The 17,672-nt window shown below is 37.0% G+C and overlaps 1 protein-coding gene across 1 annotated transcript in view; it reads left to right on the top strand.

Annotated features, from left to right (window-relative positions):
* The window catches only part of LOC134529449 (protein still life, isoforms C/SIF type 2), a 496,520-nt gene that overhangs the window by 226,028 nt on the left and 252,820 nt on the right, over nucleotides 1-17,672 (top strand). The window contains exon 4 of the mRNA XM_063363556.1: nucleotides 11,346-11,489. Coding sequence (XP_063219626.1) covers nucleotides 11,346-11,489 — 144 coding nt within the window. The remainder of the gene's footprint in view (nucleotides 1-11,345; nucleotides 11,490-17,672) is intronic.

Here is a 17,672-nt window from a genome sequence, read left to right as displayed (position 1 = left end):
TTACATAAAATCTTATTGCATAGTTATATGTGACATATTTCCCTTTAATTTGTATAATATATCATAACTTATTTTGTTAAAATACTTTTTAATTTTAATATAAACTTATATCCTATGTCATAGATATGTCTTTAGACTACACACCTTCTTCCATAGTATATATGTTATCATATGGTAATAAAATAATTTTTAAATGTCTTGAATAAATAAATATTAATATAGCCGTGTTAATATAATGTGTGCCGTGGTGCATATATGGAACATTTATAATGAAATAAAGGTTAGTTTCCCTTCAATTTGATGTATGATTTGTTGTATATAGTCTAAATTAAACTGTTAGAATATCCTAATGAAAATGGGACATTCTTTTACGGACATCCAGTATTTTAATATAGAGTTTACGTGGGCCCGCCTGCCTCCTGGGACGAATTTTGGTGAAGGGTGAACCCAGGTCGCCAAATAGCGTTTACGTGCGCTGGTGCACGAGAGTCTCTCAGGGTGGGTGTTGGCCAAGGTCTGTAGAAGGGGAGGCTAGTCGTTGCCCCTGGCAACCAGCGGGCATTTTCACTCGGGGTGGGGGTTCTACGTCACAGTAGGACCCTTAGCTCGCTCGCGGTCGCTTGAAAGCGCGGGAAACGATGTTCGCCACGTGTTTTGTTCATAGTACGGACGTTTATTATATTGTGTTGTAGACTATGAATTTATCTCTTTGCAGTGTTACATTTGCAGTTCAAGTTAGTGCACTTTTCGACCAATGATAATTAAGTTTTCCACATTAAACTGTGTGGGAATGTAGATAAAAATTTTAATGCATACGCAATTCATAAATTTATTATTAATTTAGTAAAAGTCCTTTCGGTGATATGTACGGCCTCAAATGCAGGAAAGTTCATACTGTGACACTTTTATAGATAAATTTACTCCTTTAGTTACATTTTCTGTTATTCATAAAAATTTGATTGTTTACATTATAAAGAACATTCTTGCAATTTATATTGTTTTTTGTCTATGGTAGAAAATTTTGAGCTAATGAAATGAAATTTTGCGATGCTTTAGAAATCCAAAAGGCGTGCAGAATATTACTTTAATTGTAACTGGACGAAAGTTTGATTAAATATTTAGTATATTTAACTTGTGACTTCCTCTTATTTATTTTCGATGTAATTTATTTTTCTTTGTGTAGTTTCATGAGAATGAAATAAAATAGGGTATACACATGGTAAAAACCATTTTTACATAATTATATGAAACATGATATAAATACCACCGTTCTTCATATTGTGTAACATAAATGTTCACACAATCTAAATTGTATTATAACATTAACAGATAGAAAAATGTCACGTTGAGGTAATTTTTTTAAAGTTGGCCACGTGGTTGGAGGCAGCGGGTATGCGGCTAGCAATGCTACTATGGGCTGTTGGCCACCCAGGAGATCGGTTTGTGGAAATAATAAAAAGTTGGACGTATACGTTTCGTATATTTTTTATGCTCGGCATTATTTTGTAGAATTCTATCTTAAATTTCATGTATGAGTTTAGAATTAAATGTTTATTTGCAATACGAGTACACACGAATCTGCTCGTTACCGAGTTTAGATGTTTAAACATCACTGAAGAGTACTAAAAGGCACGACATTTTTTAAAATCTTTCTATGATGATGGGAGCCGGAGACAGAACAATAAAATCACATTTCAATGGTGATGATTTTTTCGTTTCCATGTATACGGGCTTTTGCACTGTTGATGTCTTCTGCGTATGGCTTTTGCAACGACAGTGGCGCACCCTCGAGGAGGGGCATGCATAATGAGCAGTGCGAGTTTTTCTCTCTGTAGACTACCGTAGTAAAGCGCGGGTTCTCCGGCTAGTAGGAAAATAAATCTACTTGACATCAACCCTCTAATATTCCTAAGCATGAAAGATAATACGAACTATGTCTGAAATTTAACTCCAACTAATGCATCGAAAGCCTCGCACTCCTCATACTCAGCCAACTATTTTTGAAACAAAAATACAATACTGCATTTTTTTCGACACTCTGGAAATTACAAAGAAATATGTATTAATTCAAAACTATTCGTAACTTGAAACACCATGAGCAAAAACCACTTGGACCATATGCATACTACTCAATACTTTGAAAGCCCCCACTCCTTTTGCTTAATCAAGCATTTGTGAATGAAGATAGAGAGAGCTGCAGTTTTTATCGTTATCATCGAAATATCAGAAGTAAATTTTACTAGCTGATACGATTTATGAAGAACCCTGAAAACATCCCATACACCATGTTCAAGAAACTATAAAATCGAAGCACCCCAACACAAGAAAATAAGTCACAAAAAAATCATATTTATAAATTTCCAAGACAAAAAAATATTAAAAATTAAAAATATTCAAAAGAATAAGAAAATTATGGTTGCTCATACCAAACTTCACCCCTGCTAGCAGGGGATGAATGGAACTGGTTACCCTGGCTGGTCCCATTTCTCCAACCCCCCCCCCCCGCCTCAATTGATTCCGAGGGCACGAAGAATAGAGGGGATTGAAGAATAGAGGGGGATTAAGAACACAGAAGGCAGACTTTGATGTATCCTTTATATGGGGAGAGGAGGTAGAAGACACACCTGTAGAGAGGCGAGTTGCGCTGCTTGGAAGCTAGCTCTCTGGGGAAAATTGTTGGTCGTCATATTTTCTGGCAACATGGTATCTAATTTTGGGCTGTCATAGTATGAAGAGAGTTCCATAAATTTTATGGTGGTGTAAACAGGTAGTTCGTTAATGTTTTATCGCTCTATTTATATTATTATTGTTTGCGAGTAAGGAATTATATTTACTGTACTTGTGCATATTGTTTTCAACTGTTTTATGATTATTCCTAATTAATTTTCATGTTGTGTGTTGGTTAATGTAATCAAAATAGTGATGGATGCATGTTTATATTCTACATGTTTTTCTTTCATGCATATGTCTTGGACCGCTCGTTTATTGGTGCAAAGTATCGCGCTAAAGTAGAGTCAAAGTCAATTTTTTGAGCTAAGGATTTCTTGTTTTGCTTTTTATTTTTTCGGAGGGTGTGAATCCTGTCCATTTTATCCAGTGGCGTGTATTCAATTGACGCTAGGTAATCAGTGCTTACTTAACCCTGTTGTTATGATGCTTGGCGTTAAGTAATAATTTTTGCTATCTGGTAATTTCATCTCGTGTGCCAGTGCGATGCGATCACCGTAGCGGGCGCGTCGGTTACCGTGTCACCCGGTTGTCATGGTAACGTGAAAGCCGGATGGGTGAAGAGGCTGGGTGGAGGGGGGGGGGGGGAAGGATTCGCGTATCTTCGTGAGACTACTTCGGTAATGTTCGCTCAAGGCCCGCTGTAGCCAGAGCAGCTGGCCTTAGCCGTGTGTGCGCGCGTTGGTAGGCAGAAGTTGCGTTGTGTCGTGCAACAAACAAATACCGGTACAAATTTTATTTTTACACTTATAATGCAAGTTTTCATTGCGCAACAGTGTCCGTTTTACGATCATTTTATTCTGTTTTCGTGTTTACTGTTTTCGTTTTAAGTGCTAGCCAGTGAGAATGTAAACTTCATCTGCGACTGCCGTCCATGTGCCAACAAGGTAAGCTGTGAGTTCCGCTGCGTATGCTGTCCGGCTTTGAGCAGGACTCTCAACACGGCCCCAGCCGAGAACTCAGCCACTGCGTTGTTTGCAATTTTTTGAGTACTGATTTTAATTCCTTTTCTTTTGAAGATAAAAAAAAATGTTGGTAGTGGGGAGACCGACTCCTGATTTAGACATAAAAACAACAGGAAAATCTTTTGTTAGACATTTTAATTGTAATTTATATTCGAAAAATGAGTGGTTAACAGGCTGCCCATTACTTGGAAAACATTTTTTGCTGGCCAAGTGCATTACATACTTCTACCAGGAAATCTGCAAAAATAGCCCCATTTTGCACCTATAAATCCAAATTTTTCCGGGGGAGGGCCCCCGGACCCCGCCTTAAGGTCGGGGATCAGTGAGATAGCTTACCCACACAAATAACTCCACCACACGCCACTGATATTATCCTGTATTGAGACTGAAAAGATGCATGTAGCAAACAATTGTACAAAACTATATTGCGAGTTGCCTAGACACGGAAATTCAAAAGCAAATTGCATCACAAGAGGTTTATTTAATTTTCTTTCCAAGAACTAATTTGTAATTTTGTTTATGCTCGTACGTAATTGCATTTTTTTTTATTAAATACTAGAAATTGTGTTGAAAATGATAACTTTTTGAGAAGGTTCGGGAGGGAAAATATGTTTGTTACTTTGTATAGCAGTTCATTCAATTTTTAAAATTTTCTAAATTAATATTATATGTACACATTAAATTAAACTTATCAGACTGCACTCTCATCAATACACAAACAATTTTTTTTATTAAATTTTTTCTTGACCATCACCTCCTCATTAGAATTCTTTGAATACTTATATCATAATTTCCCCCACTTTATAATTTCAACTTCCCCTCCATTCCTATTTAATATACCTTATTTACTTCCTTACTCTATAACTGATTCCATGGCCGAATGGATAAGGTGCTCGCCTCCAAACCTCGAGATATCAAGAGTGATCAAGAATCGATCTCCAGCTACCATACACTGATTTTTATAAAATAAAAAATCATACCCAGCGACTCCGGTGCTACCTACCCTCCAACTTCTCAACTAAGTGTGACGTCATTCAAGGTGGCCAACACCCCAGATGGCGGACGACATCTCATACCAGCGGCACCTACTTCACAACTTCTCAAATAAGTTCAGAAGGGGAGGGAGAGGGAAAATAAAAAAAAATGGGATTCGTGGGAAAGAAGGGTTTGAAAAGACGTGTGTGAGGATGTGTTTGGAGTACACCTGCGAGATACAACAGTCAATCATAACACAATAAATCAAAACAGAATATTGGATTTATTTGAAAAAGAAATAATTAGTAATTAAATGGTTGAGGCCCCAGGGTGGTTGTAGAGGAGGTGAAAGGGGGTGTAGTTTCATGAGTATTAAGGGGGAGGTGGAGAACAATAAAAAAAGGCTTGATTGATTAGGATGGGTAGGGGATGCGACAGTGATTGATAATCTTAATTTGCATATACTTTGTGTGGTCCAGTGTGAACATGATTCTCTTGCTTATATCTACTGTGCATTTAACATAACATAACGTTTCAAACAACAGTCACATGATAAATGAAAAAAGAAATTATTTTCTAATTATATTAAATAATTTTATAAAAATTGCAAACCTACACACGTAACAATTTTAAAACAATTATTGATTTATAACATTATTCACCTCTTAATATAATTCAAACAATATTTTGCAGCTTAAATTAAATTCCGTAAACTACTCTCATATTTATTGCACGAAAAGAATGTAAACGCCAAATATGTATGTGAAAATGGCCTTTGTATTTACTCAATCAGCGGGAAAGAGGAAGTGCATGCGAGGTGTCCGCACTTACGTACATAAAAGTTGGAAGTTGAGCTAGAGTGGAAGCGAAAGGCAGCATGATATACTAGGGTTTTATCTTTTGGACGTACGAACATTCGCTACGCGTAACCTATTATTCTTTTGTAGGCTTAGCTTCGCCCACCATGTGTGGTTTTCAACTAACATGTCATCAATTTAATTTCAGACCAATCGCTCGATATACTTATTCTTCTAAAAATTATCTGATATTAATACAAGAAAAATAAAACAAAAACTTAAAATAACATTTGAAGAAGAGTTTTAAAGTGTAGAGATCTTCTTAGAGAGGTATGTTATTGTAATCATTTATAAATACATTTATATTATGTGTATTATAATTCGAATCTCATTACATAAATAATTATCTGACGCGTTCTATGGAACTATTAGAGATATAATTATATCAAATTATTTATTGTGGAATAAATAAATGTTAAAAAATATATATCTTTCAAATTTTCTCCATTTCATAAAATGAACTATCGTTAAAAATATATATATATTTACCGAAACCCTTTATGTCAATAAAAGTATAAGAAAACCTTAGTTTGATAGGAAAAAATGTTGGTATTTTACAAGGGACCTGTCGCACGACCTTATGCCATTTTATTTAATATTTTTTTCTTCTTAAAAACCTTTAAGAAGAACTTATATACTAGTAGTCATGAGAGATAGAATGGAATTTTTGAGAGAACTCTAAATGTTCCCATTGGCGTAGCTGTGTTCATAAAGTTGGGAGGGACAAATAATGATTTTGATGTCATGTAAACCCATTCCCCTGTTACTAAGACGGGGGGTCCGGGCAGTGGCGTAGCCAGGATTTGTGTATGGGGGGGTGTTAAGAAGCATGGCCCCCCTCCCCCCGTATTAAAGCGGGGGGTTCGGGAGTCCTCCCCCGGGAAAATTTGGATTTTAAGTTGTAAAATAGTGCTACTTTAGTAGTTTTCGGTACTTAAATTTAAATATTGTAATGGTAAAAATTTTATTAATTTTAATATAAAAATTTGTTTGAGAGATGAATAAGAAATTAATTAAAGATTTGGTGCTAAGGGGGGGTTTGAACACCTAAACCCCCCCCCCCCCCCTGGCTACACCCCTGGGTCCGGGGGTCCTCCATAGGAAAATTTTGGTTTTAAAAGTGCAAAATAGCGCTTTTTAAGCAGTTTTTGTATCTAACCATTGGATACATCGATGTTAAAATTATTATTGTTTCTTTAAGATAAAATTTGATGAGTGAAGAAATTTCAAATAAAGTTGGGCATAATAATATTATAAAATAAAAATATCACGGTCTAGAAAGTTGGGGGGGGGGCAGTCCCCTCCACCCAAAAAGTTCAGGGGGACACGTCCCCCCTGTCCCCCCCCCCCCCGGTTACTACGACCCTGAATGTTCTCATTAAAAAGGGACTTTTGTTTTATTCTAAAAAAATTGGACAATTCCGAGGTTAAGGTCATCCAAGATGACGGTCACAAATACCTCAGAACATCAGAATAACTCCTGGAACAGGAGGAACATTCATATACATGCTTCTGTCTCTAGGACCGTTTTGAGTTAATGGATAGTTAAAATCTGTAACCCGTTCGGCACTTAGCTCTCCTGTGTAGGGCGGGGACCCTGAACAATCTTCGAGCTCAATTATATAATTTCTTTATATGTGGCGTTGGTATTAAATGGCTGACAAAGTCGCATCTTCAATTTCTGAATGCTGATTGTTTATGTCACTATAACTCTGTTTGACTGCAGTCCAGTTAAGCGCCGTGAACTTATCCTCTTTGTCTGAATGTATACTTGCCTGGAATCCGATTTGCGAACCCTGTGAAGCTCTGTCTTCACTTGAAATGGAAACCGTGCCCTTTTCTGTTGCCAGTGTGGGCTACATTCCTGAAATCGTTCAAACTGAAATCATTTCCTTAGCATTTCAGAGAATTCGTTGCACTTCACCTTTATTTGTTTCAGCTGAAAGGTGACGGAATGTGTTTGATTGCCATTTAGTGAATGTTCCCTCGCAGTTTTCTTTTATGAATGACACTCGACAGCAGATTGAATTTACGATCAGATTAAACTCGTGACAATTTAATCATTGTTTGAAGACTCTCATTTCGATTTTTCGGCACGAAATATTTGTTTTCATTCTCTGTGGCTTCAGATAGTAGTCCGTGCCATACAGGAAGTTACCTGTGAAAAATTGGTCCGAAGCTGGATTTTTGCGCAGTGGTAGAGTCGACCATGCTAAGTACCGTATGAAAAGTTAATCGCTTTTAACTTTAACTTTCAAAAATAATAATGGCAAGAATTGTGTGAATGACAAAATTTTACTTGGGGGGAAAGATTTTGTTGTAGATATTTTTCGCATTTTAATTCTGTAAAGTACTCATAAACTAAAAACAAATTCAATTTTTTTTCACAATAGGTATTGTTCATTATTTTAATATAGTTAAATTCTATTTTATTATTTTACTCGTATTCACATAAAAAATTTCATATTACAAATAATTAAATCAATGCACAAAACATTAGGTATATAAAAACGTTAAAGTATAAACAAAATTCATTTGACCTTAAAAACTGCTTATAGCCTGGGACGGATTTTTGCTATCCTTCAACCGGGGCATAAAATGTGATTACTGCCGTGTGAACCCTTCACCTACCTCCCTTGAGATTCAAAACAACACCTATTTGCATAAATACACAAGTAAAACCAAAATTTTAAAAAGAAAGCACATTTGGAAGCACTCACAGCAAAAAGGAAACACATTGGGACGAAAATTTAACTTTTTTATGATACGATTTAAACAGAAGGATACGATCTCGTCACAGGGATACAATTTCATAATAGGGATACAATCTCGTCACAAGGACACAACCTCTTCAGAGGGATATGTTCTCTCACAGGGATACGATCTCATTACAGGGATATATTCTCGTCACAGGGTTACGACCTTGTCACAGGGATACGATCTCATCATAGGGATACGAACTCATCACAGGGATATATTCTCGTCACAGGGTTACGATCTTGTCACAGGGATACGATTTCATCATAGGGATACGATCTCATCACAGGGATACGATCCCTCCTCAGACGAGAATATTTAAAGGCTAGAGAATTTCGAAGAACCTTGGAAGTAAACGGCTACTTTGATGATTGCGAATTCAAGATCGACAAAAACATCGGTGAAATCTTCGACTTAGACGTTACTACAATCCAGAAGCTAAATAACTCTAACATTCCATTAAATAATTTTACATTTAGGTTCTTCATTAGTATGTAAATAATGTTTTATTTCCTTAACCGTGATAAACGTTTATTTTAAATGCCATCAATTAATTTTTTGTTTAGTAATAGGATATATATATATAACATCGTTGTGTTTCACAATTATTTCAGATTATTAAGTTTTACCGAGAGTGAATGCGCGGAAATCTATTAAGGGAAATAATTTTAATAGAATGCTGAAAGACATTATTTAGAGCTTATCTGCACGTTTTTAAAATGATGCCCAAGGTCTACAATGGGTACCTTTTTGGTATTTTTATTAATAATGGTGGACTTCCCCACTTTGAAAAAAATTCCGCTTTGGACAAATTTTTCAGAGGTTTTATGCCTTCTTTGGTCATTGGTTCCTACATCATAATTGCATCAGAGAAACATCAGTTGTACGAAGGCATTTACTGTAAATTTAGGTTAGCATGTGCAATATTTATTGTTTAGATTTGTCTTAAAAAGAATGAGTAAAAGAAAAAAAAACATGTGTTTTAAAGTTTATTACAATGAGTAGATAAGTTCATTGTAATCCGCTGTAGATATAAATTTAAAGAAATAATAAGTGTCCCAATTATTCAACAAAGAATATAGAAAGCAAATTTTCTAACATTATTTCAGCAGACATAATTTTAGTTAACTAAATTATTAAAAGACAAAAGGCTGAACTCAAAGGACATTCAACTCTATACACTTGCAAAGGAAGAGCAAAAAATGTTTCACTTAACAAACATATTTTAACCGAAATGGTAATATAGAGGTTTAGGTCAAACTTACATCCAGGAACACTTTTATAAACAAAAAAAAATAAAATGTTTAAAAGTACAAATTACAATAGTGTGGTTCTAATCATTTCGTCCAAAAATTAAACAAAAGAATCGAGACCTTACATAAGTCTTTATTATAGGATCTGAGTCGATTAACTAGTTATTAAAACAAAAGATTAGCATAAATGAGTGACTAAATTTTAAAACTAATTTTTCAAAACTATTATACATATATTGGCAAAAATAATGGAAAATAAAGAAAAATATTCCAATTTGTTTTGTCAACATCACTTAATAGATACCAGCACTTTTTTCCAACGCGGTGATAGAAACAAAAATTTGTGACACTGACAAAGAAAGGTTTTTATACAGTTGAGAATGCCAGAGTTTCGTCCGTTATTTCTGTGCAAAGATCGTTTAGAAATCGCTACGAAAAGGAAGCACTAAGCCACAAGAAAATTTTGAGATGGTGTAGGCAACTTAAAGACACAGTTTGTATATGCAAAAATAAACAAGAAGTGGTAGAAATTATACAATAAGTAACACCAGCATTCTGAGTGGCTTATCACGAGTGAATCATTAACGATGAGATTCACTGAAGATCTGCGCTATCAAGAAACACGTTTATCGCAGCCACACAGTCCACCGTTTTAGTAGTGGACCTGACGACTTGACCGCCGTCCCAGGATCCCTGGATGTGCATAGTTCAGTAGCTTGTTTCCTGCCGGCACGAGCCTGGTCTGGGCAACCCACGGGACTCTTCATTGCATTCTGGCTCGCCTAAATTGTTACGGTCGTCCACCAAGACCGCCACAGACCGCTCAATGATCCCCTCAACATGTTGGGTATCCCGTGTCCGTCAGTGACCACACATCAATTGTCCGCCCCGCGCTCTTCCACAGCACTCGGTCTCACGTCTTTCAGCCGGCGCCACTTCACACGCAGGAGTCAGTTTCAATACAGAATTAAAATATCACAGTTAAATTCACAACAAAAAAAAACAGAAACCAATTAAATGTGAAATTACATTAAAATGTCTTAAAAATATTTATCTTTAAATAGGCAATCTGAAAAATCATTACAACGAACACAAAAAAAATCATACGAAAAAAATAAATATATATTGAAAGCAGATGTTTAATGGTAGCATTTCCTGTCAGGCCAAAAAATATATTTTTAATACTGTCTCTAACATTTAATTCCAGGGCCATAAACTGTAAGTAAATAGTACAAATATCCAATACTTAGGTCTCCGTTTCACAAGCCATGTTTTTTTTGTTTCATTTTCTTTTCATTACTATTATTTGAAGGCTTTTGCTGTAAATTTATCAGGGTAGATCTTCTGCATATTATGTTTCGGCTTAAACTTGCTTGAAAGATATTTATTAAATGCTGTCCAATGGCTGTAAAAGGTCACGAAAATTGTCATAATTATGACTTGTGTGACTTTTGGCATTTCGAAAATGACCTTTAGTAAATAACTGGCAACAACATATGTGATACAACAACAAGTGCAAGAGAGCTATGGGAGTAAAACTGGAGGAAAAGCCCTGACGTGACAGCAATGATGAGAAGGTGTTTTGGAGGCAGGAGGCTGTGTGACGTGGTGGTGTGGTGGTGTGGTGGCGTGGTGGTGTGGTGGTGTGGTGGTGTGGTGGCGTGGTGGTGTGGTGGTGTGGTGGCGTGGTGGTGTGGTGGTGTGGTGGCGTGGTGGCATGGTGGTGTGGTGGTGTGGTGGTGTGGTGGCGTGGTGGTGTGGTGGAGTGGTGGTGTGGTGGTGGTGTAGGCGGCTTGTGGGTGTGCTTGCAGGCGCCCTGCCAGGTGGAGCTGGAGAACTGGGTGAACAGCATCCATTCGGCCTGCGCCGCTGCCTTCGCCAGGCACCGCGGCAAGACGGGCACCTTGCACCTGCTGCAAGAGGAGATCTTCCGGCTGGAGAAGGCTATCGACTCGGTGCGGACACATCTAGCGCTCGCAATCTGCTTGCAAACACTACTGCAAGATAGCAACATTTGACTTAGAATGTTCTAGAGATAGCAACACACTAGTTACAACTGGCATAAGCTATAAGCACACGACTAAAACTATCATATTAGAAATACAAAACCAACCATTTCAGAAGTCAGAACTGTGTAACTTAGATACGCCACAGTTTAAAATTTCTAAATCGTGTGTTTACAAGCTGTGCGCTTATGAGGTATAGCAGCAACCCAGCCAGCTGGACTGCAAACATTGCTGGAAACGACCACAATCAGTTCAATTCAAACTGCTGCTTCATTAATGAAAACTGCTGATTTTTAAAGCAGCAAGCAAATACACATTCTCCTTATTTACTGAATAATAATACCTATTTGCATTGGCCATCATTATCCCTATAGTGATTCTCTACAAATTCGATGATTTGTAATTAATACTTAGCTTAATATTCAGGGCTTATCATTACTATCATTCAGTTGGTCAGTGTTCTTTGAAACTATATTTTTTCAAGTGACCAAGTATTTCCTTAGCGTATTGCTAACAAAGCTGAGATGAAAAATATTTAATATTTCTTTTTGCACAGAACACGCACAATCTAAAAATTTTAAATTATTTCAACCAGCAAAATTAATTTTCAATTATTGGTTAAACATGTTTGTTGTGTTAAAACACACTGATTTACAGTTCTAAGGCCAGCGTAACTCATTGTAAGTTTCGAAAACCACATTTACAGTCACTTCATTTCTGCTCATAAAATAATACGTAACATTACAGTAATATCTGCAGCAGTTGCAATATTTATTGATAAATAGTAGTTTATGATGCAATTAATGTTGTTTTTTCATTCGTGTTTATTTTTAGTTCCAGATCATAAATAACCATGTAGTATTCGGTAGATTTCGAAGAATGGCTGCCTATTGTAGTTGTTACTAAGGAGTAATTTCCTGAAAATTCGTACAAACATATTTCCTTTCATGGTCCATTGACCACAAAACTATTTTCATCTCCTAAGTTTATGTGGACACGAAAACTTCCGCACGTTGACAAAAATCACTTGTAGACTCAGTCATAAAAAAATGATAGGAAATCTCTGTCTAGTTAGGTAATGGGCAAGGGGGTAGAAATGTGGAAGGCTTTAAAAAATTGTATTCATAAATATAAAAAAAATCCATTATTTTGAAGTTACTATCCCTTCCAAAAGTAATAAAAAAATGTTTTGTCTTAATCAGTATTTTAATTATGCACACTAACAAATTAGTTTCGATTTATTATTAATCTTCTAAATATTATCTGCAACTATTGTCTGAAACAAATTTTGATACAACCAAACATTACTTAAAGGTGTAGAAAAATTAAGGTTGAAGGACAGTGGCGTCCTTAGAAGTTGCACTGTAAAATCCATTAAAATTTAATGTAAACATTAAAAAAAAACACTATCTTAAGACTTTCCTGAAACAATGTTTGATAAGACCAGACATTACTGCAAAGGGTGGAAAAGAATAAAACAATGGTTGAAATACTTCATAATTTGATCGCTAGGTCTATTATCAAATCTGTATCAATTTAATACAAATTGTTATTAGATAGTTTTCGATACGACTAAACATTGAAATAAAGTGGTCAAAGGACAAAATATTTCAAATATCCTTTTGTTAATTATCTGATAACTTATTACTACAAAAATTTTCGAAATTTTATTAATGCTCGATGATTTGCGGGAAGCTTGATCTGACAGCGCTGCGACAGAGTGTGCCGCAAACTGCCTTGTCATCACGGCATTGCGGACTGGCGATCTAAATATCAGGACAAGGACATCGAAACCACGAGCACCGCAGGGAGTTCCAGGCGACGGAATATCGCCCACATACTACGGTTATGAATTGTATGCGTTAGTTGTTAAAAGTTAATGAAAAAATGTTAGTTTAGATACATGATTCAAGTGTGACAGGATTTCAACAGTGGCTTAAACTCGCACAAATCTGTGGGAAATTTTATAAATTATTCGAAAGGGATATGAATGGCTAGTTTATCTGTGAGTAGTATGTAAATGACGGTCCGGGGACAGGAGTAGGAGTGTGGATTGGGATTGAAAGACTGCCATATTTGATTGTGACATTATGGTGGCCATCTTGGATGACGTTGACCTTGACCTCTGATCTTGACGTTAACCTCGGCGGCCATTTTGGATCCTCAGTCTTGGATCCGCCATATTGGCTCAACCATATTGTATTCTGCCAATTTGTTTTAAGTCATTTTGAATTATGACATCACTATTGCCATTTTCGCTATGGCACCCATTTTGAATATCCGGTTTTTTATGGTAGAAAATCGGTTAAATTTAAAAAAAAAATTATAAAAACTTAAATTATAAAAATTTAAATAAAAAAACATTTTGCCATTTTGAAATTATGTTGTCACGTCCGCGATATTGAAAATCCGTAATTATTGCCAGATTATAATGGGAAATAGCTTAAAATTTATAAAAAAAAATCAATTTATTAAATTTTAATACAATTTTGATAAAAATCGCACTTACATCATGGAATCCTCGGTTCTAACTCGGCGAAAGCAAAAAAAAATGGCTTCGGATTATTTCCCCACAAAAGCCAACGCAAATAGAGGTATTTCAAAGATCTAAGCAGCCTAAATTATATTTGTGTTTTAATGTATTCAGAAATGTTATTAAGACAAACCAATTAAATTTACGGCTAAACAACGTTTTTATACAAAAAGGTTGAAATGAAAAAATAATTAAAGCAGTGTAGCGTATATATGAAAATTGATCACTTAAACACAATTTACGCATGTACGAAAAAACGGGAAGAAATTTGTAGGAAAAATAAAGCAAATATTATTAATTATACTCACATATACCTTTTTTATCACTGTTCAATGTGATTTTTTCCCTATGAATATTAGATAGATAGATAGATGAACACGTTATTGCAGTCACAAAGTAGGTACATGGAACAAAAAATATATAAAAAAAGATACATTTAATATAAACACTAGCTAAAACATAAAACAAATAATAATCAAACACTATTAGTAGTATAAGAAAGTATGTCCGGGCTCAGGCGCCAGGCGCTGGTGCTGGTGCCGGGTCATTGACCGATTGCTCTGACGTCACGGCAGCCATTTTGGACTCAAAAATTACTGAAAATGACTCAAAATTTCTAAAAATTTCCCGTTCTTGAGGGAAAATTTCCCGTTTTTGTCCATAAAAAAAATAAAAAATTCGGAATTCGAAAAACCTCAAAATACTTTTGCCTTAGAAAGCACACATATTCTCCATGATGGCTTAAATTCCCCATTGCCAAGCGGCCCTAAGCCGCTGGCGGAGAGCATTGACCTTGACCTTGACAATAAAAATCAAATTCTTTAATTTTTGACCAAAAAATTCCGGAAAAATTTCAAAAAGTATTTAAAAAATTGTTTAAATAAAATATTTAGTTAGGCCCTACTTAATCCATTTCTGTCCTCGGTTGGATTCCCGTCGAGAGTAAACGTGTAATTTATTAAAATATTTAAAAAATTCTCAATAAAAACCAATAAGAATGAATTACGTCAAACCTCCATTTTGAATTATGATGCCACCGTTACACTTTTCGTTACGGCCGCCATCTTGGATTCTATAAATGTTACATGTAACGTTACGCCCGCCATCTTGGATTCCAGGATCGTTGCTTATTATGTTATGTCCGCCATCTTGAAAAGCCCTCAAAAATATTAGTGACAAAAATGACGTAAACCTTTCAGCATGTGAGGCCGAGCCTTACAGACTATGTGCTGCCAACAAGTATTTTGGCACAATTTTAAATTTGAATTTCTAAAAAATAATGTCTCCAGTCATTCTTTTGCTGCAAGAACTTAAACTTGTTCCTCCTCCTGTACACTCCCATTCAATCTTTGCCAGGCCTGCCTCCCCAATTTTTCCCAGCCATAGATCCGATTTTTGACGAGTCTTTTGCCAGTCAGACTGGTATCAGTTTATTCCCGCCTTGGCGCACGAACGTCGCCTGTAATTCGCCGCCGATCCATGACGAGAACTGCTATGTCCTGCAAGCTCTCGGGGCAGGCTGTTTCTAAGACCTCACCTGACGCGAGCCATTTTCACCAACGTACAGTCACGCCTCTGGGTTCAGTAGAGCCCCTTTCCCACTGCCATCAGCAGCCCCCACACACCCCACCTCTCCAAGTTATCCTGGGAACTCTGCCCAGAGCTTTGACCGGCCACTAACCCCGGCCAGGGTCGGCCTATCCCAAGGCCACGACTCCAGTCCCAAAAAAGTACATGATTGTGCCATCTGGCTGTAGTTTTGCGAATCACTTCCCCTGGGAGTTTGAACGCCCGTTGAACGCCTGCCCTCTGGCGTCTCCCGCAGTAACCAGTACCCCGTAGTTCCTTCCCCGGCCACCAGAGCACTGGCTCAGTCCGCTCCATAAGCTCCATGCTGCTAGCAGTCGCCTCGTGTGAGTCGACCTCTACTTAGTTCAGACACACCTCAGTAGGTCATCGGCCATCATCGGCCAGTACCACCAACTTCGAAATATCGAAGTCAGTATTTCTCGACAAGCCCCTCAGTAATCTTCGGAACATTTCGGTGCGAAAGCCGAAGCCTCCCCCCTTTCTGATCTTTAACTTCGCCTTTTAATTACGAGGCGCTGCCGCCCCAAACTTACTGCGCGCCGCGATTCTGGACTGACCGCTTCGTATCTTCGTCATCAGGACGCCTCTCCGTTTTTCTTTTAAGATGTAATTAACCAGCTAGACAAGGGATATGATTCCCACAACTGTAGTGATTAGCCTTTAGTCAGTCCATGTAGCTCTACCTCGTATGAGTAGACATGTTTTATTCATCATCAGTTATTAATTAATTTTTTTAATCATGGAAACGGCCGCGAAAACTGCGAGTTCGCGAGCTCAGTACATCCGGGCTGATCCTGGAAGCCATCTCCCTGTTTGGTGAGTTTTGACAACCTTTACTCCCCGACCATCATCGTGATTAGAAGCCATTTTCTGCCTATTTTGACAACTGTCTGTGAATCAGTCCTGAACATATGTGTTTCGAATCTGTTCACAGACAGGTTACAAGAACCGGACAGATTACAAGAACCGGAAAGATTACAAGAACCAGACAGATTACAAGAACCGGACAGATGACAAGAACCGGACAGATTACATGAACCGGACACATTCCAAAGACCAGATCAGTTTCCAAGGGCCGGACGACTTAGGCCCTCTGACGTCCAGTCAGCTATTCCACTTCGTCCAGCAATCGTCAAACCGCCAGCTCTTCAGTTTTTTTAACCTTTTCGGACTAGCATTCAACCACGATGTTGCTCAGATCAGACAGCCAGAAGTTTCCTGCGACTCCTTAACATGTTTATTGTTACGAACTTTATTTAAATTGTGCTAATGATCCATATAATTTTCTAATAAAGGCCGGCCCATTATTTAATAATGTGATCATACATCCATGTTAATTATATTTTTGTTAATCAACTTATAAAATATCCAATGTAAAAATAATCGAAAGTAAAATAAAAACAGAGTTACTAATATCTAGACGAAATCATTATTTTGCCTTCTAAAACCAAAAGATCCACTAGATGCCCCGCAGTCATCAGGAGAGTGAATTGTAACAAAGTTATAACATAACTTGGGTTTACTCTGTTATGACTGAGGAGTAGTAGTATAGGAATGACGGACCTGCGCCTGGCGCCGGCGCGTGGATTGTGATTGTCGGTCCGCCATATTTGATTGTGACGTCACGGCGGCCATCTTGGATGGTTGTGACCTTGAACTTTGACCTTGACCTTGACCCCGGCGGCCATTTTGGATCCACCATCTTGGATCCGCCATCTTGGATCCGCCATCTTGGATCTGCCATCTTGGATGACGTCATTTTGTTTTCTCGAACTTTCCGGCATTTTTTTCCCGCCATTTTGAATTATGACGTCACCGTTACATTTTCCGTTACGTCCGCCATATTTAACTTTTTTATTTATTATCCGATTTTAATGAAATAATTTTTAAAATTTATAAAAAAATTCAATTAATAAAAATTTAATATATTTTTTAAAAAAACGTACTTTTTAGACACGGAGCTCGGAGTCCTCGGTTCGAACCCGATGAGGTCAAAAAAAAATATTAAA

This window comes from Bacillus rossius, chromosome 2 (genome assembly GCF_032445375.1).
Source record: "Bacillus rossius redtenbacheri isolate Brsri chromosome 2, Brsri_v3, whole genome shotgun sequence".
In the NCBI taxonomy this organism is placed as follows: domain Eukaryota; kingdom Metazoa; phylum Arthropoda; class Insecta; order Phasmatodea; family Bacillidae; genus Bacillus; species Bacillus rossius.
Note: the sequence above shows the minus strand (reverse complement) of the source record. Positions and strands in the feature narration are given on the sequence as shown.